The 27,241-nt window shown below is 52.0% G+C and overlaps 1 protein-coding gene across 1 annotated transcript in view; it reads right to left on the bottom strand.

The window, feature by feature from the left end:
• Window positions 1–7,681: 7,681 nt before the first annotated feature.
• MYO5B (myosin VB) overlaps window positions 7,682–27,241 on the bottom strand; it is a 255,509-nt gene continuing 235,949 nt past the window's right edge. The window contains exons 34-42 of the mRNA XM_054178698.1: window positions 27,062–27,082; window positions 26,148–26,270; window positions 17,847–17,998; window positions 17,669–17,758; window positions 15,388–15,538; window positions 13,855–14,140; window positions 12,378–12,552; window positions 8,968–9,048; window positions 7,682–8,090 (exon numbers count right to left, since the gene is read on the bottom strand). Coding sequence (XP_054034673.1) covers window positions 7,938–8,090; window positions 8,968–9,048; window positions 12,378–12,552; window positions 13,855–14,140; window positions 15,388–15,538; window positions 17,669–17,758; window positions 17,847–17,998; window positions 26,148–26,270; window positions 27,062–27,082 — 1,232 coding nt within the window. The 3' untranslated portion in view covers window positions 7,682–7,937. The remainder of the gene's footprint in view (window positions 8,091–8,967; window positions 9,049–12,377; window positions 12,553–13,854; window positions 14,141–15,387; window positions 15,539–17,668; window positions 17,759–17,846; window positions 17,999–26,147; window positions 26,271–27,061; window positions 27,083–27,241) is intronic.

Raw genomic sequence — 27,241 nt, 5'->3', positions numbered from 1 at the left:
CACAGCTCCTGGTGAGCACAGGGCGGCCGCTGCCCCCAAGGCTTAGCTCTCTCTGGCGTTGGATGGAAAAGAATGAGCACACCCTGGTACAGCACACGCCTCAAACCCTGGGTTAAGTTTTGAGGCTCGCTCCGAGAAGGACGTGGAGGAGTTGGAGCAGGTCCAGGGCAGGGCAACCAAGCTGGGGAAGGGGCTGGAGAACAGTGCTGGGGAGGAGCAGCTGAGGGAGCTGGGGGTGTTCAGTGTCGAGAAAAGGAGGCTGAGGGGAGACCTGGCTCTCTACAGCTCCCTGAGAGGAGGTTGGAGCCTGGTGGGGGTTGAGCTCTGCTCCCAAGGAACAAGAGACAGGATAAGAGGAGATGGCCTCAAGTTGTGCCAGGGGAGGTTTACATTGACAGGAAGGACAATTTGTTCCTCAGAAGGGTAGTCAAGGCCTGGAGCAGGCTGTGGTGGAGTCCCCATCCCTGGAGCCATTTGGCCACAGAGACACAGAATCACCAAGGCTGGAAGAGACCTGAGAGATCATCAAGTCCAACCTGTCACCACAGACCTCATGACCAGACCATGGCACCAAGTGCCACATCCAATCCCCTCCTGAACACCTCCAGGGACGGTGACTCCACCACCTCCCTGGGCAGCACATCCCAATGGTTGACAACTCTCTCTGGGAAGAACTTTCTCCTCACCTCCAGCCTAAACCTCCCCTGGCACAGCTTGAGATTGTGTCCTCTTGTTCTGGTGCTGGCTGCCTGGGACAAGAGACCAACCCCTTCGGCCACAACCACCTTTCTGGTAGTTATAGAGAGCAATGAGGTCTCCCCTGAGCCTCCTCTTCTCCAGGCTAAGCAACCCCAGCTCCCTCAGCCTCTCCTCAGGGCTATGCTCAAGGCCTCTCCCCAGCCTTGTTGCCATTCTCTGGACACCTTCAAGTCTGTCAATGTCCTTCTTAAACTGAGGGGCCCAGAACTGGACACAGGACTCAAGGTGTGGCCTAACCAGTGCTGAGTCCAGGGACACAATGACCTCCCTGCTCCTGCTGGCCACACTATTCCTAATACAGGCCAGGATGCCATTGGCCCTCTTGGCCACCTGGGCACACTGCAGGCTCATGTTTAGGCAGCTGTCAGTCAGCACCCCCAGGTCCCTCTCTGTTTGGCAGCTCTCAGCCACTCTGACCCCAGCCTGTAGCTCTGCCTGGGGTTGCTGTGGCCAAAGTGCAGCCCCTGGCACTGGGACTTGTTGAATGCCATCCTGTTGGCCTCTGCCCATCTGTCCAGTCAGTCGAGGTCCCTCTGCAGAGCCTTTCCACACCCTCTAACTGACCAACATCTGCTCCTAACTTGCTGTCATCTGCAAATTTGCTGCTGACTGACTCAACCCCCTCATCCAGATCATCAATGAAGATGTTAAAGAGGATGGGGCCCAGCACTGATCCCTGGGGGACACCACTAGTGACTAGCTGTGGTGCTGAGGGTTGTGGGTTATTGGTGACCAGAGAGTGCTGGCTTAACAGTTGGCCTTGATGGTCTTAAAGGTCTCTTCCAACCTGGAACCTCTAATACAAGAAATATATGGACACAAGGAAGGGTCACAAGGATGAGCAGAGGGCTGGAGCTCCTCTCCAGCGAGGACAGGCTGAGAGAGTTGGGGTTCCTTAGTGTGGAGAAGAGAATGCTCCAAGGAGACCTTCTTGTGGCCTTCCAGTATCTGAAAGGTGCTCCATGAAAGCTGGGGGGGGACTTTTGAGGGTGTCAGGGAGTGACAGGACTGGGGGGAATGGATCCAAGCTAGAGGAGGGGAGATTCAGATTAGATGTTAGAAAGTTCTTCACTGGAAGGGTGGTGAGAGCCTGGCACAGGTTGCCCAGGGAGGTGGTGGAAGCCTCATCCCTGGAGATTTTTAAGGCCAGGCTGGAGGTGGCTGTGAGCCACCTGCTGTAGTGTGAGGTGTCCTTGCCCGTGGCAGGGGGGTTGGCACTGGCTGATCCTTGAGGTCCCTTCCAACCCTGACAATTCTGTGATTGTGTATCCATGTTAGGAGCTTATTTATACATGAAATGGGAGTGACACAGACCTCAGAAAGAATGAGTCTGTGAGTAGGACTTGCCTTTTGGTGTGCTGCATGAACCCATTCATTGCAACCTCCTGGCTGTGTGTCGAGGATCCACACAACCCACCTTCCAAACTTCCAAGGTTGAAAAATGCACAGTGAGGTAAGGTTTATGTTCATTAAAACTTCAGTGGGACAATTCAGACTGTTTGGCAGGAGATGGGAGGATCACTACAGTAGTCAGTAGAAAGGTTTTATTTCACATACAGATAAAAGTTCCTCTTTGTCTTCATTGATGATAAGTTTTATGGATTTCCTATGAGGAAAGGTGTTATGAGGAATGGCTGAGGAAACTGAGGTTGTTTAGTCTTCAGAAGAGGAGGCTGAGAGGACATCTCACAGAATCACAGAAACATCCAGGTTGGAAAAGACCCTCAGGATCACCAAGTCCAACCCAGAACCCTACTCTACAAGGTTCACCCCCAAGCCATATCCCCAAGCACCACATCCAAACCACCTTTAAACACATCCAGAATTGGTGACTCCACCACCTCCCTGGGCAGCCTGTTCCAGTGCCAGACCACTCTTGCTGGGAAAAAACATTTCCTAACGTTCAGTCTAAACCTGCCCTGCTGCAGCTTGAGGCTGTTCCCTCTTGTTCTATCACTAATTACCTGTGAGATGAGACCAACCTCTCCACAATGTCCTTTCAGGTAGCTGTAGAGAGCACTAAGGTCTCCCCTCAGCCTCCTCTTTTCCAAACTACCCATCCCCAGCTCCTTCAGTTGCTCTTTATCAGATATATTCACCAGGCCCTTCTCAGCTTCCTTGCCCTCCTCTGCACTCACCCTCTACAGCTACCTACTGTGAACAATCCTGGGTTTGATTAAAAAAAACTCCTTTTACAGCCTTCCCTGCATCATTCAGTGTGAGCTTGCAGCCCAGAAGGCCAATGGCATCCTGGGCTGCATCAACAGCAGTGTGGCCAGCAGATGGAGAGAGATGGTTCTGCCACGTTGCTCTGGGGAGACCTCACCTGGAGGCAGTACTGTGTCCAGCTCTGGAACCCTCAATACAGGAAGGACATGGACCTGATAGAGCAGATCCAGGGGAGGGCCACGAAAATGATCAGGGGGCTGGAACACCTCTGCTATGAGGAGAGGCCAAGGGAGCTGGGAGAAGAGAAGGCTTCAGGCAGACATAGTAATGACTGTCCAGTGCCTGCAGGCAATCTGCAAGAAGACTGCAGAGGGACTGTTTACAAAGGCCTGCAGTGATAGGACAAAGGGCAATGGCTTCAAACTAGGGCAGAGCAGATGTAGATCGGATGTTAGGAACAGGTTCTTTACTCTGAGGGTAGTGGGACCCTGGAAAAGGTTGCCCAGGGAGGTGGTTGAGGCTCCATCCCTGGAGAGATTCAAGGTGAGGCTGGACAGGCCTCTGGGCAACCTGATCTAGTGGAGGATGTCCCTGCTGACTGCAGAGGGGGTTGGCCTGGATGAGCTTTGCAGGTCCCTTCCAACCCAGACCATTCCATGATTCCACTGGCTTTGTGAATCTAGAGATCAGGGAACACACAATGACAGGCAACTTCGTCTTTAAAAAAACCCAGAGGGTTTTACTGTATTTTTTCTCTTTTACTGTGTTTTTACTGTTTCACTGTATTTTCTCTCTCTGCTGTTGATGTCTCTCTCATTTAAGCACCTACACAGGGGCTGGCACTACATCCTTTCTTCTCCATTCATCTGTCTTCAAGAACTTAGGATTTCCCACTCAGTTGGTTTCTCATCAGCTTGCAGTATTCCAGTACCTCTGAAATGAAGATGTAATGTGTAAACCTTTCAAAGTCTTAAGTTTTGAGAACTTTGAAAAGTTCTGAGGTGTTTGGACAGCAACTTGCAAGTAGAGCTGTTCCCAATATAAAGAGGTAAATATCAATGCCCAGCCCCCTGAGCTGGAAGACAGAGAAGGGGAAAGGAATGAGGCCCCCATGCTCCAAGGAGAGATGTTTGGTAACCTGTTACACCGCACACAAAAGTCTATGGGACCACAAGGGATCCACCCAAGGGTACTAAAGGAGCTGGCAGCAGAGCTTGCTAAGCCACTCTGCATCGTTTTTCAGCAGCCCTGGTGTCATCAAATGTGATGCCCATCTACAAAAAGAGGTCAAAGGAGTATCCAGGAAACTACAGGCCTGTCAGCCTGACCTCAGTGCCAGGGAAAGGCATCTTGAGTGGCATCATTTATCATGCATGGGCCAAGAAGATGATTTGTTCCAGTCAACATGGGTTTATGAAGGGCAAATCTCATTTGACCAATCTGATCTCCTTCTATGACAAGGTGACCTGCCTGATGCATGAGAGAAAGGCTGTTGATGCTATCTACCTTGACTTTAGTGAGGCCTTTGACATATTATCCCACAGCACCCTCCTGGAGAAACTGGCTGCTCATGGCTTGGACAGGGACACAGTATCTTGGGTGAAAAACTGACTGGATGGCTGGGCCCAGGGAGTGGTGGTGAATGGAGTTAAATCCAGCTGGTGGCCAGATAAAAGTGGTGTCCCCCAGGGCTCAATGCTGGGGCCAGTTCTGTTTAACATCTCTGACTTAGATGGGGGAATTGAATGCACCCTCTGTAAGTTTGCAGATGACAACAAGTTGGGTATTGATCTACTAGAGGGCAGCAAGGCTCTGCAGAGAGATCTGGACAGGCTGGATTTAGAAGCTGAGAGCAATGGGATGAGATCCAACAAGGGACAAGTGTGGAGTACTGCACTTGGGTCACAAGAACACCATGCAACATTACAGGTTTGGGGCTGAGTGTCTGGAAACTGCCTGGCAGAAAAGGACCTGGGGGCGTTGGTCAACAGCCATCTGAATATAAGCCAAAGGTGTGCCCAGGCGGCCAAGAAGGCCAACAACATCATTACTTGGATCAGGGAATGTGTGGCCAGCAGGAGAAGGGATGTGATCATCCTCCTCTACTTAGAAATTATATGCCCACACTGTAAGTCCTGGGCTCAGTTTTGGGCCACTCACTCCAAGGGCACTGAGGGGCTGGAGCATGTCCTGAGAAGGGCAGTGAAGCTGGGGATGGATCTGGAGCACAAGGCTTGTGAGGAGCAGCTGAGGGACCTGAGATTGTTTAGTTTTGTCTGTCTAAGGACAGACCTCATCTCCCTCTACAACTACATCAAAGGAGGCTGGAATGAGGTGGGGATCAGTCTCACCACATGCAACAAGCAACATGACAAGAGGAAATGACCTCGAGTTGTGCCAAGGGAGGTTCAGGCTGGATATTAGGAAACCTTTCTTCAAAGAAAGGATTATCAGGCATTGGAGTGGGATGTCCAGGGAGGTAGTGAAGTCCCCATCCCTGCAAGTGTTTCAGAGAGGTGTGGATGTGGTGCTGAGGGACATGGTTCAGTGGCAGTGTCTTAGCAGTGGTGGGATTGCAAGCTCTAGAAGAGCAGTTGGACTTGATGATCTCAAAGGTCTCTTCCAGCCTCAACAGTTCTAAGGACTTGATGACATTTTAGAGTTTACATGGAATAAGACACCAAGCTGGGGGCAGGAGTTGATCTGCTGGAGGGTAGAGAGGCTCTGCAGAGGGACCTGGACAGGCTGGGCAGATGGGCAGAGGCCAAGGGCAGGAGATTGAACACATCCAAGTGCCAGGTGCTGCACATTGGCCACAGCAACCCCAGGCAGTGCTACAGGCTGGGGTCAGAGTGGCTGAGAGCAGCCAGGCAGAGAGGGGTCTGGGGGTGCTGGTTGATAGTAGGCTGAACATGAGCCAGCAGTGTGCCCAGGCAGCCAAGAGGGCCAATGGCATCCTGGCCTGCATCAGGAACAGTGTGGCCAGCAGGAGCAGGGAGGTCATTCTGCCCTGTGCTCAGCACTGGTTAGGCCACACCTTGAGTCCTGTGTCCAGTTCTGGGCCCCTCAGTTTAGGAAGGAGGTTGACTTGCTGGAACGAGTCCAGAGAATGGCAACAAAGTTGGTGAGGGGTTTGGAACACAGCCCTGTGAGGAGAGGCTGAGGGAGCTGGGGTTGCTTAGCCTGGAGAAGAGGAGACTCAGGGGTGACCTTCTTGCTCTCTACAACTCCCTGCAGGGAGGTTGTAGCCAGGTGGGGGTTGGGCTCTTCTCCCAGGCACCCAGCACCAGAACAAGAGGACACAGTCTCAGGCTGCGCCAGGGGAGGTTTAGGCTGGATGTCAGGAGGAAGTTCTACACAGAGAGAGTGATTGCCCATTGGAATGGGCTGCCTGGGGAGGTGGTGGAGTCACCATCATTGGAGGTGTTCAGGAGACTTGATGGGGTGCTTGGTGCCATGGGTTAGTTGTTTGGGTGGGTTGGATTGGTTGATAGGTTGGACTCGATGATCTTGAAGGTCTCTTCCAACCTGGTCTCTTCTATTAAATTCTCTAAAAGGTGTGTTTCTATGTCCCCATTTTTGACCCAAAGTCACAGTTTCTTCAAAAGTCTTTATTTCACAAATTTTTGTTTGTTTTTCATATCCCCAGATGAATAGTACAGTGACTATTACAAGCATTTATCTATAAACAAATGTGTAGTTTACAGATTCGTTCACAATGGGAAAAATACTAAGATTTTATAAGCAGTTGCATTTCATCTACAGGTGTTTGCTCCTGTGTAGCAATTTCTTGAACAGCAGCTTATGCTTCCTGCTTGTTAAGGTAAAATGAGACTTCAATCCCCAAAAAACTCCTCATAACAAACAAAAGAAGCATTGCACATTTATTTATTTTTTTTTGGATGATAATTCCTTTTTCTTCTGATTTGAACTTGATTTGCAAGTCCTTGTCCACTTGGCATTGAAATCAGCTGGGGAAGTTGTCCTCTGGATTGCTTTGCTCAACATCTACATCGATAGAACTTCTTTCAGGGAAGGTTAAAAAGAACACCCCTCTCCCCAAAACTTTAAGTGATTTATGACTAATATATATGTGTGAATCAGTAAAGTTTTTGGGGAAAGGCTCAAGCTAGTCCACACCATTCATTGTAATTAGGTCATACTTAGATGCAATGGGCAAAATGCTGATTTTTTTTTCCCAGTCAATAGACTGGGAAAGAATAATTTTGCACCATTTTGTCCACTCACTATTGATAAAAAAAGAAGCTGCTGTTTCAAGCGTAGCTTCTGCAAATCACACCAATGGAGGCTCAGATCTTCCAAGGGCTTTTGGTACCTTGTTTGTTTCAAAGTCTCAGTTAACAGGACCAGCTTCGACTCTGCAACTTGCTGACATTTTGTTACCCTCTCACTCACACAAATCTCCTTTTTTTTTGGCACAGTGGGGCATGGACAGAAAAGTTTATGGCACACAAATTCAGCCTTGAGGTTTAATGTTCTTTTCTACAGGCCACCACAACAGCTTTACCAGCTGAAAGAGAAGCTACAAGATGCCAATAAAGAATAAAAAAGAAGCCGGGGGGGAGGGGGAAACCAAACCAAACAGCACGTTTTGGGTGAAAATAAAGCTGTGCATTGTCCTGGATGCTTCTTGTTAGGGCTTCAGGTTTGAAGTGTTGGTTTCATTGTGGTGTCCTGGTTTGTGTGATTTGGGGTGTTGGAGGGCTATTTTTTTCTTCCTTTTGGGTTTTTTTTGGTAACTTAATTTTACTTTTTATGCCCAGTAGTGCTTTCCTGAGGTACATTATCCATACAAAAGTCAGTATGGTCAGATTAGTCTCTTTCTTGACTGCACAGTTGATCATCCATTCACCACTGTGTGTTGGTTCTTCCAGAAACCTGTTTGGTCCATATTTAAGGAGTCCCTTAAACTCCATCTGTGATATTTTCTCTCTTTGCTGGGGGGGGAAATCTCTGGGTGGGAGCACTGGGTTTAATCATACTTTCCTTCAGACCTTATTGAGAAATCCCAAGTTGAGAGCAGCAGGGATATGGATTGAGTCCAAGGTTATGGAGGATGGGTTGAAGGGGAACGAAACAGGGAACACGTGCTTGAAGTCTATGAGCAGCTGCGGGGGGTCATTTCGCTCTTGCAAGTGCATCTGTGAGGGGTGGGAGAAGAAAACAGCACCAGTTTGTCACCTTCTCTTTGCCTTTCTGGGGCTTATCATTACAGGTTGGACCATGTTAATCATCACCAAAGGTTGGACCATGTTTATCACCAGCAAAGGTTGGACCATGTTTATCACCACCAAAGGCCTGACTAAGTTTATCATCATCAAAGGTATGACCTCGTTTACCACCACCAAAGGTTTGACCATGTTTATCATCATCATTGAGATCTAGGAACAGCTCCAGAGATACTGCAGAAAACAGTGAGAATTATTTAGTTCTCTATTTCAGAAGCCTTCCTCTGAGCAAGTATTTAGAGGAACTTCTACACAGACTGCAGGAAAACACCATTTCAGAAGAACCTGGCTACATTTTCTGTATGTCCACACAAAGGCTTGCAAACAACATGGCCCCCTTGCACAGCCAAAGCAGCGCTGCACAATAGTAGCAGACCACTTTTGACCTAGTCACTTAGTTGTGGAAGAGATGAACTCATTTCTGTTTCCTCTTCCTGCCTCCTCCTTGGTTTTAATTTAGTGGGGTTTTTTTCCTTTAGTGGTTAGTTTCTGCCTTGTACCTCAGCAGTAACTCAATGATGCTCCACTGACTCCTGCAACCTTACTTCTGAGTTGTCCTTAAAGAGGGAAGTTGCTGCTTCATTAGTAGCTGGGAACTTAGGTGCTTACTGCTCTTTGTGATGAACACCCTGGTCATCCCTGCAGCTTTAGGTTGCAGGAAAGCATGTGCACATGCAGAGCACTGAATCCAGGACAACAAGCAACAGCATGGCTATTACAGAATGCCTGAGTAAGTGATGACTTCCTACAGATGCCATCAGAACTGTCTCCTCCACTTCCTTTCACTTACCTGTATGTCTCGAATGAAGGTTACAGTCACACGTTCTTCAAACTCATTCACAGGAGTGTAGAGATTAAGTATCTTCACAATCTGTTGAACAAAACAAAAGAGAATGCATGAGGTTTTTCAGAGTTTGTCTTAATATGGCCATAACAAGACTCTCATGACACTACTGAGAAGCAGAAGCAGCACGAGAAGCTTCTGCATCCAAAGCATCCTGGCCAGCAGGTTGAGGGAGGGTGTTCTGCCATTCTGCTCCGCCCTCATGAGACCAGCTGGAGTTGTGTGTTCAGCTCTGGGGCCCCTAACATAAGAAGGGCATGTTGGAGAAGATGTCCCTAACATGAGGACCTGCTGGAGCAGATCCAGAGAAGGGCCACAAAGGTGATCATGGGGACTAGAGCACCTCTGCTGTGTGGACAAGCTGAGAGAGTTGGGACTGTTCAGCTGGGAGAACAGAAGGCTCCAGGAAGACCTTTTAGCAGCCTTCAAAACCTAAAGGTGGTCTACAAGAAAGCTGGAGAGGGAGTAAAAGGGTGTGTAGTGACAGGACAAGGGGTGATGGCTTTAAACTTAAAGAGAGTAGATTTAGATTAGACATAAGGAAGGAATTTCTCCACTGTGAGGGTGTTGAGACACTGGAACAGGATGCCCAGAGAAGTTCTGGATGTTCCATTCCTAGAAGTGTTCAAGCCCAGGTTGGGCAGGGCTCTGAACAACCTGACCTAGTGGACCTTAACCCTGCCCATGGCAGAGATGTTGGAACTAGATGATATTTAAAGCCCCTTCCAATCCAAAGAATTCTCTGATTCTATGGTAAGTGTCATCTGGTGTTCCTTTGCCTGCTATGAGATACGGTTCAGCCTCCATGGACCTGTCAGACTCACTTCTCATGGTCACATTTGTAAACTGGGAACAGAGTTGAGCAAGAGATTTACACAACAGGGACTCCACCAAGATGGCACTTGGTGATGTGGGTGACCAGTCCACAGATACCATCTCTACCATGCTTCTCCTGATGCTCCTTCGTTCCCACAGCAAAAGCTTGTGCTCATATCCTCTTGGAATGGAGAATCTATTAAAGTTGGACCTGGCCAGACTAGGTTGGCAGTTCTCACCCTCCTGCCCCAAATATGAATTGTTGGTGGGCATCTAGAAGACCTAGCCAGGCTAGACCCTGGCAGTGGACAACAACAGTAGGCTGAACATGAGCCAGCAGTGTGCCCAGGGGGCCAAGAAAGCCAATGGAATTCTGGCCTGCATCAGGAACAGTGTGGCCAGCAGGAGCAGCAAAGTCATTCTCCCTCTGTACTCAGCACTGGTTAGGCCACACCTTGAGTCCTGTGGCCAGTTCTGGGCTCCTCAGGTTAGGAAAGAGGTTGAGCTGCTGGAAGGTGTCCAGAGAAGGGCAACAAAGCTGGGGAGGGGTCTGGAGCACAGCCCTGTGAGGAGAGGCTGAGGGAGCTGGGGTTGCTTAGCCTGGAGAAGAGGAGGCTCAGGGGAGACCTTCTTGCTCTCTCCAACTCCCTGCAGGGAGGTTGTAGCCAGGTGGGGGTTGGTCTCTTCTCCCAGGCAAGCAGCATCAGAACAAGAGGACACAGTCTCAAGAGGTCACAGGGGGCTGTTTAGGCTGGATGTTAGGAAGAAGTTCTTCACAGAAGGAATGGAATGTGCTGTCCAGGGAGGTGGTGGAGTCATCATCACTGGAGGTGTTTAAGAGGAGCCTGGATGAGGCACTTGGTGCCATGGTTTAGTTGATTAGATGGTGCTGGGTGATAGGTTGGACTTGATGATCTTGAAGGTCTTCTCCCACCTGGTTAATTCTGAGGCTAAGAACAAGATGGGTTTAAAATGCTGTCTGACTGTGGTGAAGGCACATTGTGCCGAGACATTGAATCTTGCCCCAGCATGTGGGCGAGCTCCCCCTCCCTCAGGAGGAAGACAAAAGCCAGGCTAGCACGCTGCTGGTGCATGCTGTGCTCGTGCATTCCCCAGATGTGGAAGAATTCTAGCTTCATGCTGTCCCATAGGCTGAAGCCAGCTGTTTATGAGAATGCCCATTGGTCAAACCTAGCCTCGAGGGATTCTATAAGTATTACCCCAGTGAGCAAACAAGTGCCTTCCTGCCTTCCTGCCTTCCTCCTCCATTTCTGTCTCTGTGCTAGCTCGAGAGTTAAGTCCAAGCCACTGCCTCTGCAATTGAGTTTATTGTTCAGCTTCTGTTACATACATGCACGCATCCCAAGGCATCTGCATGTGAGAGGCGACTGGAGGAATTATTTCCATAGAGGAAGGACACCACGCTGAGCTGAGAAGCCAGCGTTGCCACAGCCAGTCCCACTGACCGGGAGAGGAACCCCCCCCCGTCGCTACTGCATGGACTGGATCAACCCCCGAGGGTAAGATCTGCCTAATTATCGGGGAGAAGGGACTCGACCGTGCCAGGTCCCCGCGCAATTGCTTAACCCCACCATAGTGGAGAGAAGAGCGCCACGTGCCGCTCCGAGCCCTGTTAACTCCAGGGATTACTCAGCAGCATTCGTGCTTACACTGCACCGAAACCCCCGGACCGCTCCGGGTATCCTGCTGTTGCTCTAAGCAGCAGCGAATGAGAAGTCGCTGCCTGAGAACTTGCCGAGCCTGGCCGACCCCTGTCGGGCCTGCCCCGCCGATATTCCTCACTCCCGGGGCCGCCCCTGCAGACCCGCGTACCGCCGCATCCCCCGGGCACGCCTGCCGGCGATTGCCGTCCCGCCGTGCGGTACGGATCAACTCTGAGGACCAGCTCGTCTCCGGACCAGCCCTGCCATTCCGTCCTCTCGTGCAAGCCAGCTCTGCGAGACCCCAGTCTCGAACCGGCGGCACACAGGACAGAGCTCCCTCTGAGCTCCACCAGAAGCCGCGCACGTCCCATCGAGTTGCCATCTGGTGGCCAAGCGGCGGAACTGCACCCTTCTTGTATATAAATATAGAAATAGCTTGTAATTAGCTCAAATAAGTTCTAATCATAATACTAAGCCAGTTATGGGATATATTTCACGAACGTGCACTAGAACATGTATATAAGTTGGTGATTCATCGGTTATTGACAATTTTATAATAATAATTTAAAAATTCATTTTCATAAATCATAAGTCATAAGTAATAAAGTAATAACCTCCCTCTTCACCACACTGACTTATGCCATGAACTCCTTAGGGCTGGGTTTGCTATTTGCAGACTTCTGAAGGTCCAGCACCATCAGTGGCACTGTAAGAGAGAAGCCACCAAGGAGACCACCTCTGACAAGGCTCAGAACCTAACATCAGTCCTGACGAGGACAGATTGTCCCTGTTATGCGAAAGACACTCTCAGACTGGGCAGTGAAGGTGTGAAGACCATCCCTCCCCACCCCTTTAACTCTTAATTTAACCCCTTACCTGCTGTGTTGTGAGTGATGTGCACAAGGAGCAGATGGCCTCAGCATCTTCCGAGGTTTTCTTTTTCAGCTGCAGAAGCTGCGCCGCCTGAATCAAGGGCTCCAGCTTTTGGGCTGCTCCGCTCTGCTGCAGGTTCTTCCCATGCAGCCATTCCTCCAGCTGGCTTATGTTAAACCTGAGCAAGAACCAAGGGATGAAAAGGTGAGCTGGGAGACAGACATGTCAAGAAAGAGACTGGTAAATGTGGATTTTTGTGAGCCATCATCTGTGCTGCACAAAGCAAGAGACAAACATTTACATTCCACATTCCTCAGGAAAGAGATGAGCCATGCAGCAGCTGAGCAGCACAAGGGACGTGCTTTCCTGCAGCAGCCCAGTTTCCAAAGAACATTTACATCAAGCTTTGAGCAAGTTTTGAGATGCTGGGGGAAAGGGGAAAAAAGAAAGCCTGCAAGGTACCCAAGCACCTTTGAAAATATCTGCACCAAAAAAAAAAAGCCTTTGCCTGGGCCCACTCCAAGGCTCCAGGGGAAAGGGAGAGAGGAGCAAAAGGCAGGTTTAAATCATTTACAGCAAGAAGGAACTTGAAAGATTTATGCCAGGGCTGATAAAAATTCACAGCCCCTTTCTGGCAGGTTGGCAATAGGCACCCTTTGAAATTCCATGGCACCCCAGGTTTGGGTAGGTAGGGACCTTTAAAGGTCAGCTACTGCAAACCCCCCTGCAGTCAGCAGGGACATCTGCAACTAAAGCAGGTTGCTCACAATCCCAGACAACTTTACCTGGCATGGTTCCAGGGATGGGGCAGCTCCCACCTCTCTGGACAGCCTAGGACAGGCTCTCACCACCCTCAGCCTCAAACATTTCTTCCTTCCCTCCACTGTCAATCTCCCTCTTTTCTCCCTCATTTTAACATGCTCTCAGAAAAAATCTGTCCCCAGCCTTCTAGGTCCATTTGAGCACTGGAAGGCCACCAGAAGGTCTCCCTGGAGCCTTCTCTTCTCCTGGCTGCTCAAGCCCAACTCTCTCAGCCTGGAGCCTCCCAGCAGAGCCCTTCCAGCCCTGCCAGCATTGCTGTGGCTTTCTCTGGCCCTGCTCCACCAGCTCCCTGTCTGTGCTGTGCTCAGGACTCCAGAGCTACCCCAGCACTGCAGGAGGGAGGTCTGAGCAGAGCCCAGCAGAGGGGCAGAATCCCCTCCCTGCCCCTGCTGCCCACACTGCTGGGGATCAGCCCAGGACAGGGCTGGTTCTGCGCTGGCAGCGCTCGGTGCCAGTTCATGGCCAGCTCTGCATCTCCAGCACCCCCAAGGCCTTCTCCACAGGGCTGCTCTCCATCCTTCAATGAGCCTTCAGCGCTACAACAGTTGTTGTAAAACCAGCAGACCCATCAGCATTTCATCTTGCTCTTTCCCATCACCTTATAAACGAGCAAAACTCTCTTGAGCAGGTACATCCCAGCCCAAAGCCCATGTCCCACCTCAGCTGCATGCCCGTGCTCCATGAGCAGACATCCTTCCTCAGCAGGAGGTTGTTGAGGGCAACTGCATTGATCATGTAGAAGAGCTGCTTGAAGACCTGCTCCACGATCTCAGGGTCCATGCCCTGGTCACACATGGTGCTGTGGAAGTTGTTCAGCTGGCGAATGATTGTGTCTAAGGTGTAGGTGGGGTCACCATCTGCCATGCAGGAGACGCGAATCTTGTAGCCTATTGGTTTGATGCCAGAAAGCCCCTGGATACTCTCATTTTCCAACACTGAAAACACTGAAAAAGGGGGAAAAAACAGAGCTAAGAAAGCCTGAACCAACCTATTAGTCATTAGAAGTAAGAGCTGATCCACTCAGGGGCAGTCACAGACATGCAGCAGTCTCATGGTGCCACACAGTGGGTGCTGGGAGGACTGAAAGTGGGACAGAACCATTGATTTACTGTGATAATCCTGGGTAGAGGCAACCCCCAGTATCAATCCAGGATGGGGAATGAAGGGATGGAAAGGACTTGGGGGTGCTGGTGGTGTAGAGACTGAGGATGTCTGCCCTCAGCCTCAACATCCCCAGGTCCCTCAGCTGCTCCTCACCAGACTTGTGCTCTAGAACTTTCACCAGCTTTGTTACCCTTCTCTGGACATGCTCCAGCACCTCAATGTCCTTGGAGTGATAAGCCCCAAACTGATCCTGGTGAGGCTTGCCAGGGCTCTGGGCAACCTGATCTAGTTGAGGCTGCCCCTGCTTTCTGCAGAGTTGGGGGTTGGACTAGGATGACCTTTGGAGGTCCTTTCCAGCCCAGACCATTCTGTGATTCTATGATTCTAAAACGGAACCCAGGATTCCAGGGGTTGCTTCACCAGTGCCAAGCAGAGGGGCACAATCACTACCCTGGTCCTGCTGGCCACACCATTGCTAATCCAAGCTAGGATGCTGGTGGCTGCCTTGGCCACCTAGGCACATGCTAGCCTACCCTTAGCCAGCTGTCAGCCAACACCCCCAGGTCACAGTCTCACAGTATCACCAAGGTTGGAAGAGACCTCAAAGATCATTGAGTCCAACCTGTCACCACAGACCTCATGTCCTTTTCTGCTGGGCAGTTTCCAGCCACTCTGCCCCAAGCCTGGAGCCTTTATGGGGTGGTTGTGAGTCAAGTGCAGGACCCAGCACCTGGCCTTAATAATAACGATGATAATAATGACAATGATGATGATGATGATAATAATAAAAAACCAACCAGGTTGGAAGAGACCTTCAAGATCATCGTGTCCAACCCCTCAGCCAATCCAACACCACCTAAACAACTAACCCATGGCACCAAGCACCCCATCAAGTCTCCTCCTGAACACCTCCAATGATGTTGACTCCACCACCTCCCTGGGCAGCCCATTCCAATGGCCTTGTTGAACCTCTCCTCCAAGTGCTGTTTTCCCTTTGGGGAATGCCATGCTATCACTGCACAAAGGTCAGGGTGGATATTTACAGGAGAAAAGTATTCTCCTAAAGGCTAACATGCTGTGAACTCACCAATCATGGGCTGGATTATGCTCTCTGCTATCTTAATGAGCTGCTGGTAGATCTGGATGGAGAGGTGGCTCAGCAACTGGCGGTACTCAGACAGGTCAAAGTTCTTCAGACAGTGCTCGTTCTGCTTAGGTGTGTTTTGTGTTGTGAAACCCTGAGCAGGAGGAGATGAAAACACTTGGTTTCATTGTCCTTTGTACAATCCAGTACAAACACTGTGTTAAAATAAGAGTACAATACCCCCAAATGTTACCAAACTTCATTCTTTTCCGAGCATTATGGAAAAGACTCCTAAGCCCAGCATTTTAAACTGACCTGAAGCTTAGCAATCTCTCCAGGTAGCTGCCTTTATTCCCTGCAGACACAGCAGGGTATTTTTCTACCACACAGATGCTGCAGCCCCAAGTTCTGTGCTCAGACATGAGGAATTTCCAACTGAAAACAGCTGCTTACTTTACAAACTGCTCAGAACTGGTGGTGGGTTTTTTCCCCTTTGTTTTGTTTTTGCACCAAATCATCAACAGGATTTTCAAAGACACAGTAAATCATGGCAAAGAATGTGAAAATTAAGGCTGGTGGGGTGTTGGTTGATGGGCTGCTGTTCTTTTTTAACCACCCTTCTGGTTTTCTGGGTGGGGGTTTCCTTTAAGAATGTGATGTTGTGATCCAGGCAGAATAGGGCAAAACAGGAGCACTAACTGCTAGAAATTATCACTTGTCTAATCCAAACCTGGGAAGTCCAGCACTGAGGTTTTAGACACAACTGTGAATGACCTGAGTAATTAATTTGAGCCCATGAAGGCCTTGATCTTTACCCTTAAAGCTTGATTGCTCAGGATTAAATGAGAAACTCTGCAATTTGGCTCCTGCTGAACATTTCAATGCCTAGAGCATATGGCAGGGTGTGATGCACTGAGAGGACAGCGATGGTCTGGTTTTGTCAGAGGGGACTGGCTATCATCAGACTTATTTCAGTTTATGGAACATTACTGAGGTGGCAGGAAGAGATCTGACATTATGATTCTGCAGTTTTGCTCCCTCAAACTGTTGGTTGCTTTTGACAGAACAGGGGGGAAATAAAAATTAGTAGAAATGTGCAGAAGAAAATGGCAAGATCTGGAACAGCTTCCCCCTGCTTGAAGTCCTAGGGTAATGAAAAGTTGTGGGGCCTACTAAAACCAGGCCTCCCAAAGCAAACTATCAGAAGGAAATCCCCCCTTGAGGCAAGTCCAAGCTGGGTATGGAATTCAGAACACTCTGTGGTGTGCTGTGTTCCAAGGGTCCTGGTCTCAGCTCTCAAATGTCTTGGTGCAAGGCCCCATGAATCCCAGCATGGTGGGGGTGGGAAAGAACCTCTGGAGATCATCCAGTCCATCTGCCCCTGCTCAAGAAGGGACACCCATGGCAGCTTGCCCAGGATAAGAGTGTCCAGAGTGGGGCTGGCAGAGAAGGAGACACCCCAGGCTTCTCTGGGCAGCCTGCTCCAGCCCTCCACCACCCTCACACCCATTTTCTCCTTCTGTTCAGATGGAACCTCCTGGGTTCCAGTTTGTGCTCACTGTCCCTTGTCCTGTCCCTGGGCACCACTGAGCAGAGCCTGGCCCCAGCCCCTTGCTCCCCAGCCTTTATCTCTTGCTGAGCATTGCTCAGATCCCCTCTGGGGCTGCTCTGCTGCAGGCTCTCAGCCCCAGGGCTCTCAGCCTTTGCTCCTCACAGAGATGATTCAGGCCCTTCAGCATCTTTGTAGCCTCTGCTGGACTCTGTCCAGTAGTTCCCTGTCTCTAATGGAATGGGGAGCCCAGAACTGGGCCCAGGACTCCAGGTGTGGCCTCAACAGAGTAGAGAAGAGGGTGAGGAAAGGCTCCCTCGGCTCTCTAGCCATGCTCTTCTTCATGCACCCCATGAACCCGTGGTCTAGTTTGGACCAGAGAGAAGGAAGAAATGTTTTACACTGGGGCTGGTGAGACACTGGCCAAGGTTGCCCTGAAAGGTGGCTGATGCCCCACTCTGGAAATGGTCAGCTGGGTTGGCTGAGGCTCTGAGCAGCCTGCTGTAGCTGCAGATGTCCCTGCTGTCTGCAGGGGGGTCGGACCAGGAGACCTTTCAAGGCCCCTGGGACCCAAGCTGTCCTGCGTTTCTAGGAACCCACAAGCCACCTCCTGTTACATCCAAATGAACAAAAGAGCAAAGGCTGAGATGACCTCCCATCCCAGCCAGAAGGAAGCCCTGAGCCCCAGGAGGCCTGAAGATCCAACATCCCAAAGATCAGTGATGAGTTCCTTACCGCATCTCCGCTGTATTGCTTCAAACAGTGCAGCAGGCGGCAGGTATTGGCCAGCCAGAAGGAGGTCAACTCAAAGTCACTGTTGTTTTTCTGCAGGGGCAAAATGGACACCTGTGAGCCTGGCTGTAATCACCTTACCTTGTCCCATGCCCAAGAGCAGAGAAAAGGGGACACCTACCCTCAGCACTCTCTTGATGCCATTGATGGTGGAGGTGAGCAAGGAATGCACTTTCTGGTCGTCGTCGATGTAATCCGCGTGCCTGATGCACATGTAGAGGATGTAGGCAGGAAGGCAAGGAACTGTAGCAGACACTGCCTGGGGCTTCAGATCTGGAAGGTTTGGGGTTTACTTTTAAAATCCTCTTAGAATCACAGAGTTGTCAGGGTTGGAAGGGACCTCAAGGCTCAGCCAGCCCCAACCCCCCTGCCATGGGCAGGGACACCTCACACCACAGCAGGTTGCTCACAGCCACCTCCAGCCTGGCTGCAAACACCTCCAGGCAGGAGGCTTCCACCACCTCCCTGGGCAACCTGTGCCAGGCTCTCACCACCCTCACAGGGAACAACTTCTTCCTCACATCCAATCTGAATCTCCCCACTTCTAGTTCTGCTCCATCCCCGCCAGTCCTATCACTCCCTGACACCCTCAAAAGTCCCTCCCCAGCTTTCTTGGAGCCCCCTGCAGATACTGGAAGGCCACAATTAGGTCTCCTCAGAGCCTTCTCCAGAATGCACAGCCCCAACTCCCTCAGTCTGTCCTCATAGCAGAGCAGCTCCAGCCCTCTGCTCATCCTCATGGCCCTTCTCTGGACACCTTCCAGTACCTCCAGCACTTTCCTGTACCAGGGGCTCCAGAACTGGACACAGTGCTCCAGGTGGGGTCTCACCAGAGTGGAGCAGATGGGGAGAATCACCTCCCTCAACCTGCTGGCTATGCTTCTCTTGATGCAGCCAGGATACAGTTGGCTTTCTCTTACAACTCAAAAACTCCTAGATGAAGCAGGGAACACCAGAGCTGGAGAAGGTCACAGGCTAGCCACTCTTTCCTCAGCTCTGTGGTAGATGGGATTTCAGCTCTGCAACTCCCTTCCCTCTCTGCAGCATGCACACATAACCAGAGGTACAACTGTAGAACCTGCTGGAGATGGCTAAAGCAGAAGAGTCACAGCAGAAGGGCTCAGAAGGGTAGCACTGGCTGCACTGAAGTCTGAATTCATAACCTGGCAGTTCACATTCCAGCAAGATAATGAATCCCAGTGGCAAATTGCAGCCTCTAAGGGAAGAGCCTGTCTGAGCAGGGGGACTTCAAAGCCCACAGCATTGGGCTAGCATTGCTCAGAGAACTCTTTTCAGATGCTCAGTTGACTCTTGGGTATCCATTCTTTGCTGTCCATTAGGATTTAATATCTTAATGACTTGAATGGGGGGATTTGAATGGAATAGAATTAACCAGGTTGGAAAAGACCTTTGAGATCATCAGGTACAACCTATCACCTAACAGATCATCGGGTACAACCTATCACCTAACACCATTCATCGGGTCCATTCATCAGGAAGCCGTGCCGGGACCGCACCGGGACCTGCAGCCACCGGGGACCGTCCGACTCTCTCCTGTTGGGCTGCGGGGGTCACCGGAGCTGAGAACGTCCCCTGAGCACGCCACGAGGTCGGCGGGAGTCGTCTCTTCGCGCCACTGGGGCTCGTGATCGCTGCGTCACCCCCGGCTGATTTAAACGCGGTTTGCAGCCGCACGCGAGGGGCCGTCCGTCGGGCAGCCGTGCCGGGACCGCACCAGGACCTGCAGCCACAGGGCACCGTCCGACTCTCTCCTGTTGGGCTGCGGGGGTCACCGGAGCTGAGAACGTCCCCTGAGCACGCCACGAGGTCGGCGGGAGTCGTCTCTTCGCGCCGCTGGGGCTCGTGATTGCTGCGTCACCCCCGGCTGATTTAAACGCGGTTTGCAGCCGCACGAGGGTCTGTCCGTCGGGCAGCCGTGCCGGGACCGCACCGGGACCTGCAGCCACAGGGCACCGTCCGACGCTCTCCTGTTGGGCTGCGGGGGTCGCCGGAGCTGAGAACGTCCCCTGAGCGTGCCGCGAGGTCAGCGGGAATCGTCTCTTCGCGCCACTGGGGCTCGTGATCACTGCGTCACCCCCGGCTGATTTAAACGCGGTTTGCAGCCGCACGAGGGTCTGTCCGTCGGGCAGCCGTGCCGGGACCGCACCGGGACCTGCAGCCACAGGGCACCGTCCAACTCTCTCCTGTTGGGCTGCGGGGGTCACCGGAGCTGAGAACGTCCCCTGAGCACGCCGCGAGGTCGGCGGGAGTCGTCTCTTCGCGCCGCTGGGGCTCGTGATTGCTACGTCACCCCCGGCTGATTTAAACGCGGTTTGCAGCCGCGCGCGAGGGTCCATCCGTCGGGCAGCCGTGCCGGGACTGCACCGGGACCTGCAGCCACCGGGGACCGTCCGACGCTCTCCTGTTGGGCTGCGGGGGTCTCCGGAGCTAAGAACGTCCCCTGAGCACGCCACGAGGTCGGCGGGAGTCGTCTCTTCGCGCCACTGGGGCTCGTGATCGCTGCGTCACCCCCGGCTGATTTAAACGCGGTTTGCACCACGCGCGAGGGTCCGTCCGTCGGGCAGCCGTGCCGGGACTGCACCGGGACCTGCAGCCACCGGGGACCGTCCGACGCTCTCCTGTTGGGCTGCGGGGGTCACCGGAGCTGAGAACGTCCCCTGAGCACGCCGCGGGCGAGGGTCCGTCCGTCGGGCAGCCATATTGTCACGGTTTCACTAGTTTTTGGTTGTTTTTTTTTTTCCTTTCTTTTTCTAGTGGGTGCTGTGGTCAGGGACAATCATGGTAGTAACTTGTAGCAAAAACTCCCTAAAAAAGTCAGTGTCGACCCAGACTGAGGTAGAACACAAGCAGGTAGCTGTCCAGGTATCTGGCTGTAGAGAGTGCTGGAGCCTGGCTCTTGAGATGCAGAGTAGTAGGGGTAACTCTTGCATGAGGTGTGAGCAGATTGACTGCCTACTTGGTCTGGTGGCCAGACTAAAGGGTGAGGTTGCTAGTCTTAAAAGTGTAAGGGAATGTAGGGAAGAGATGAACATGAAGAGGAAAGAGATAAACCAGAGGGGGAAAGATATGAACAAGAGTAAGCAGGCTCTGCAGGCTCCCACAGCAGAGGCTGGTTACCCAAAAAGCAGAGGGGAATGGACACAGGTTCCTCTCAAAAGACACAAGGTTAAGCCTCCTTGCCTTCCCACACCTTCCCCGCTGCTCTTGACAAACAGGTATGGGGCACTGGAGATCGAGGGTGAGGTGGTCCTGTTACCAGAGGACACACCATCTGGGGTTCTCCCTGAGGCTAAAGAGCCTAAGGGTAAACAACCTAAGGTTAAACGGCCTAAGGCAAAGCAGTCTAAGGTTAAACAACCCTCCCCTGGCATCAGGACCTGCTCCCTCAAAAAAAAGAGGAGGGTAATTGTTATTGGTGATTCACTTCTGAGGGGAATGGAGGGCCCCATTTGTCGGCTAGACCCATCTCATAGGGAACTCTGTTGTCTCCCTGGAGCCCAAATTAATGATGTTACTAGAAGGCTACCCAGGCTGGTACAGCCTTCTGACTATTATCCTTTGCTACTTATGCAGATAGGGAATGATGATGTTGTAACCAGAACTCCCAGGGCTATCAAAAATGACTTCACAGCCCTGGGAGATCTGGTTGAGGGGTCAGGTGCTCAAATAATTTTTTCCTCAATACCCTTAGTTGCAGGAGGGAATACCACAAGGAACAGGACAGCAGCCATAATCAACAAGTGGCTTAGAGGCTGGTGCAGACAAAAGAATTTTGGGTTTTTTGATCTTGGTAAAATTTCTACTGCACCAGGCCACGTGGCAACAGATGGAGTACATCTGTCCCAGAGAAGGGGAAAGGTCACAGTATATGAGAATGGCCTGTCCCCCAAAGGTAAAAAGATTCTGGGGAGGGAACTGGCAGCTCTCATCGACAGGGCTTTAAACTAGTTTCGAAGGGGGAAGGGGCTGAAACTAGTCCCCTCAGGCAAGAGTCTGGGGGCAGTAAGCTAGGGTCAGAGGCCAAACCAGCAGCCCAGCTGAGGTGCATGTACACTAATGCACGAAGCATGGGAAACAAACAAGAGGAGCTGGAAGCCTTGTTGCAGCAGGAAAGTTGTGATGTAGTTGCCATCACGGAGACGTGGTGGGATAGCTCACATGACTGGAGTGCTGCAATTGATGGCTACAGGCTCTTCAGGAGAGACAGGCAAGGAAGAAGGGGTGGAGGGGTGGCCATGTACATCAGGGAGGCACTAGATGCCATTGAGCTAGAGATTAGGGACAATCAGGTTGAATGCTTGTGGGCAAGAATTAGAGGGAAGACCGGCAGGGCAGACATCCTGGTTGGAGTATGTTATAGACCACCCAACCAGGAGGATGATGTTGACAAAACATTCTATAGACAGCTTAAGGCTGTCTCAAGATCTCCTGACCTTGTCCTTATGGGCGACTTCAACCTGCCTGACATCTGCTGGGATCTCAACACAGCAGAGAGGAGACAGTCCAGGAGGTTCTTGGACTGCATGGAGGACAGCTTCTTATCCCAGGTGCTGCGTGAGCCTACCAGGGGCAAGGCTATGCTTGACCTCCTCTTCACCAGCAGGGAAGGGCTGGTGGGTGATGTGGTGGTCGGAGGCTGTTTAGGGGCCAGCGACCACGAGAGAATTGAATTGTCAGTATTTGGTCAAGCTAAGAGGGGCAGCAAGAAGACCTCCACTCTGGACTGCCGGAGGGCAGACTTCAGGTTGCTCAAGGAAATAATTCAGAGGGTTCCTTGGGAGAAAGCCCTTAAAAATAAAGGGGTCCAGGAGGGCTGGACCTGCTTCAAGAAAGAGCTGATGAAGGCTCAGGAGCAGGCTGTGCCAGTGTGCCGGAAGAGGAGCCGCCGGGGCAGACGGCCAGCCTGGCTGTGTAATGAACTTTTAATAGAACTAAGGGAAAAAAAGAGGGTGTATGATCTTTGGAAGAAAGGTGAGGCAACCCATGGGATGTTTAAAGAGGTTGCTAGGGCATGTAGGAGGAAAATTAGGGAGGCAAAAGCATATTTGGAACTTAAACTGGCCTCTGATGTGAAGGACAACAAGAAGTCCTTCTATAAATATATTAATAGCAAGAGGAAGGGCAGGGACAACCTCCACTCCTTGGTTGACATGGAGGGAAATGTTGTAACACAGGATGAAGAAAAGGCAGAGGTACTTAACACCTTCTTTACCTCAGTTTTTACTAGCTGGAAAGAACGTCTACCAGACAGCTGGCCTGCAGAGCTGGCAGAGGGAGCCAGGGAGCTGCATGGTTTCCCTGTGTTCCATGAGCAAGTGACAGGAGCTCTCCTCAGCAGCTTAGACCCCCACAAGTCCATGGGACCAGATGGGATCCATCCTAGGGTGCTGAGAGAGCTGGCAGATGAGCTGGCCAAGCCACTCTCCATTATTTTTCATCAGTCCTGGCTCACTGGAGACATCCCAGCTGACTGGAAGCTGGCCAACGTGGTACCCATCCACAAGAAGGGCCGGTTGGATGAGCCAGGGAATTACAGGCCTGTCAGCCTGACCTCAGTGCCAGGCAAGATTATGGAGCAGGTCATCCTGAGTGCAATCACGCAACACTTAGAGGATGGCCAAGGGCTCAGGCCCAGCCAGCATGGGTTTAGGAAGGGCAGGTCCTGCCTGACCAACCTGATCTCCTTCTATGATCAGGTGACTGCCTGGTGGATGTGGGCAGGCTGTGGATGTAGTCTACCTGGACCTCAGCAAGGCCTTTGACACCGTCCCCCACAGCAAACTCCTGGCCAAGCTGTCAGCCCATGGCTTGGATGGGAGCACACTGCGATGGGTTAGGAACTGGCTGGAGGGCCGAGCCCAGAGAGTGGTGGTGAATGGTGCCACAGCCAGCTGGCAGCCAGTCACCAGTGGTGTGCCCCAGGGATCAGTGCTGGGCCCCTTGCTCTTTAACATCTTTATTGATGATCTGGACGAGGGCATCGAGTCCATCATCAGTAAATTTGCTGACGACACCAAGCTGGGGGCAGGAGTTGATCTGCTGGAGGGTAGAGAGGCTCTGCAGAGGGACCTCGACAGGCTGGACAGATGGGCAGAGGCCAAGGGCAGGAGACTGAACACATCCAAATGCCAGGTTCTGCACATTGGCCACAGCAACCCCATGCAGAGCTACAGGCTGGGGTCAGAGTGGCTGAGAGCAGCCAGGCAGAGAGGGACCTGGGGGTGCTGGGTGAGAGTAGGCTGAACATGAGCCTGCAGTGTGCCCAGGCAGCTAAGAGGGCCAAGGGCATCCTGGCCTGCATCAGGAAGAGTGTGGCCAGCAGGAGCAGGGAGGTCATTCTGCCCCTGTACACTGCACTGGTTAGGCCACACCTCGAGTCCTGTGTCCAGTTCTGGGCCCCTCAGGTTAGGAAGGAGGTTGACTTGCTGGAACGAGTGCAGAGAAGGGCAACAAAGTTGGTGAGGGGTTTGGAACACAGCCCTGTGAGGAGAGGCTGAGGGAGCTGGGGTTGCTTAGCCTGGAGAAGAGGAGACTCAGGGGTGACCTTATTACTCTCTACAACTACCTGAAGGGAGGTTGTAGACAGATGGATGTTGGTCTCCTCCCAGGCGGCCAGTACCAGAACAAGAGGACACAGTCTCAGGCTGCGCCAGGGGAGGTTCAGGCTGGATGTTAGGAAGAAGTTCTACACAGAGAGAGTGATTGCCCATTGGAATGGGCTGCCTGGGGAGGTGGTGGAGTCGCCATCACTGGAGGTGTTCAGGAGGAGACTTGATGGGGTGCTTGGTGCCGTGGGTTAGTTGTTTGGGTGGTGTAGGATTGGTTGATGGGTTGGACGCGGTGATCTCTTCCAACCTGGTTTATTCTGTGTATTCTATGTATTCTAAGTATTCTAATCAACTAAACCATGGCACCAAGGGCCTTATCCAGGCTCCTCCTAAACACCTCCAGGGATGGGGACTCCACCACCTCCCTGGGTAGCACATTCCCATGGCCAATTACTCTTTCTGTTGAAGAACTTCTTCCTAACATCCAACCTAAACCTCCCCTGGCACAGCTTGAGACTGTGTCCTCTTGTTCTGGTCCTGCTTGCCTGGGAGAAGAGACCAACCCCCACCTGGCTACAACCTCCCTTCAGGGAGTTGGAGAGAGCAAGAAGGTCTCCCCTGAGCCTCCTCTTCTCCAGGCTAAGCAACCCCAGCTCCCTCAGCCTCTCCTCACAGGGCTGTGCTCCAGACCCCTCCCCAGCTTTGTTGCCCTTCTCTGGACACCTTCCAGCAGCTCAACTTCTTTCCTAAACTGAGGAGCCCAGAACTGGACACAGGACTCAAGGTGTGGCCTAAGCAGTGCTGAGCACAGGGCACAATGACCTCCCTGCTCCTGCTGGCCACACTCTTCCTGATGCAGGCCAGGATGTCATTGGCCTTCTTGGCCACCTTGGCCATCTGCTGGCTCAGATTGAGGCACTGTAAGTTTGCAGAAGACATCAAGTTGGGCAGGAGTCTTGATCTGCCTGAGGGTAGGGAGGCTCTACAGCGGGCTCTAGACAGGCTGGGTCAATGGGCTGAGGCCAGTGGGATGAGGTTCAACAAGGCCAAGTGCCAGGCCCTGCACTTGGGTCACAAGAACCCCATGAAGGCTCCAGGCTTGAGGCAGAGTAGCTGGAACTTGCCCATCAGAAAAGGACCTGGGGGTGTTGGTCTACAGCTGGCTGAAGATGAGCCAGGGCTACCCAGCTGGGCAGGAAGGCCACCAGCAGCCTGGCCTGGATCAGCAATGGTGTGGCCAGCAGGAGCAGGGCAGGGATTATCCCCCTGTACTGCATCCTGCTGAGGCCACAGCTTGAGAACTGGATTCAGTTTTGGGCTCCTCACTCCAAGAAGGACATTGAGGTGCTAGAGTGGGTCCAGAGAAGGGCACTGAAGCTGTGAAGGAACAAACAACAGGACAGGAGGAAATGGCCTCATGTTGCACTAGGGGAAGTTTAGTCTGGACATGAGGAACAATTTCCTCCCCCAAAAGGGTTGTCAAGGCCTGACCTGGGCGGTTCAGGGCTGTGGTGGTGTCCCCTTTCCTCTAGGGATTTCAAAGCTATGTGGTTGTGGTGCTGAGGGCCATGGATTAGTGGGGACTTGGCAGTGCTGGGTTACCATGGGGCTGGATGATCACAAAGGTCTTCCCCAACCAAAACAATTCAGTGATTCTATCACTACATCCACGCTGGTCTGCCTGCTTAGTGCTGTGCCCCTTTACCTACCCTCACTGCTTTCCCCATCAGCCTGCAGCCACACAAGGGCTCAGCTGCAGAAGATCTGTTTGTCTGTCTCGAGATCTCAAGGTCACAAACTCTGCCAGGCCAATGAAGAAGGAGCCAGGCACAGGAGCAGAGCAGATTCCTCACCTGTGATGAGGTTTCGGATGAGGAGGGGCTCATCTTCTTTACAATACTCCAACATGCCCTGGAAATCCTTCTCCTTCCTCTGGACAGTGACTTGCATGTTGAGCTCATGCTGCCTCCTCTCTGCTGTGAAGAGAGGAGAGATGCAGGGGTGCCTGGTGAGCAAGAACTCTTCACACCTTCTGCTGGCTTTCAGACCAGACAAAAGGTGAAAGCATTAAACATCAAATCTGTAACAATGTCATCAGACTGCACAGACTTATGAAAATACCAAAATCAGGTCCTGAATTAAAGGGCCAGCAGAAGTTCTGACTGGGAATGAAGAGTGCAAAAATTGGACCTAAAGAGGAGAAGATGAAGTCACAAGGGAAAATATTGTTGCTGTGAGGGTGCTGGAGGCCTGGGGCAGGCTGGTCAGAGAGGCTGTGGAGTGTCCTGGTGTGGAGAGCTTCCAACCCCCCCTGGGCACTGTGCTGCTGGGCAAGCTGCTGGGGGTGCCCTGCTGGAGCAGAGGGGGTGGACTGGGTGATCTGCAGAGGTCCCTTCTGACCCCTACCATGCTGGGGTTCTGTGACTTTTCATTTTCTGCAGGCTATATGAGCCATCAGAGTGCCACAGCGATGCTGGCAGGGCTGGAAGGGCTCTGCTGGGAGGCTCCAGGCTCAGAGAGTTGGCCTTGGGCAGCCTGGAGGAGAGAAGGCTCCAGGGAGACCTTATGGTGGCCTTGCAGTGCTTCAAGGGAGCCTAGAAGAAAGCTGGGGACAGAGTTTTTCTGAGGGCCTGTTGTGAGAGGCCAAGGGGTGATGGCTTGAAGTGCAAGAGGGAGATTGAGAGTGGAGAGAAGGCAGAAATGTTTGAGGCTGAGGGTGGTGAGAGCCTGTGCCAGGCTGCCCAGAGAGGTGGGAGCTGCCCCATGCCTGGCAGCATCCCAGGGGAGGCTGTTAGGGGCTGTGAGCAGCCTGCTCTGGCTGGGGATGTCCCTGCTGACTGCAGTGGGGTTTGATTAGATGACCTTTAAAGGCCCCTTCCAGCCCAAACTACTCTGTGATTTTATGATTCTCTGAAGGTTTTCAGTGTATGATTTTCACAGTGGGGGT

The sequence above is a fragment of the Dryobates pubescens genome, chromosome Z (assembly GCF_014839835.1).
Source record: "Dryobates pubescens isolate bDryPub1 chromosome Z, bDryPub1.pri, whole genome shotgun sequence".
Lineage (NCBI taxonomy): Eukaryota > Metazoa > Chordata > Aves > Piciformes > Picidae > Dryobates > Dryobates pubescens.
This window is presented reverse-complemented; position numbering and strand designations above follow the sequence as displayed.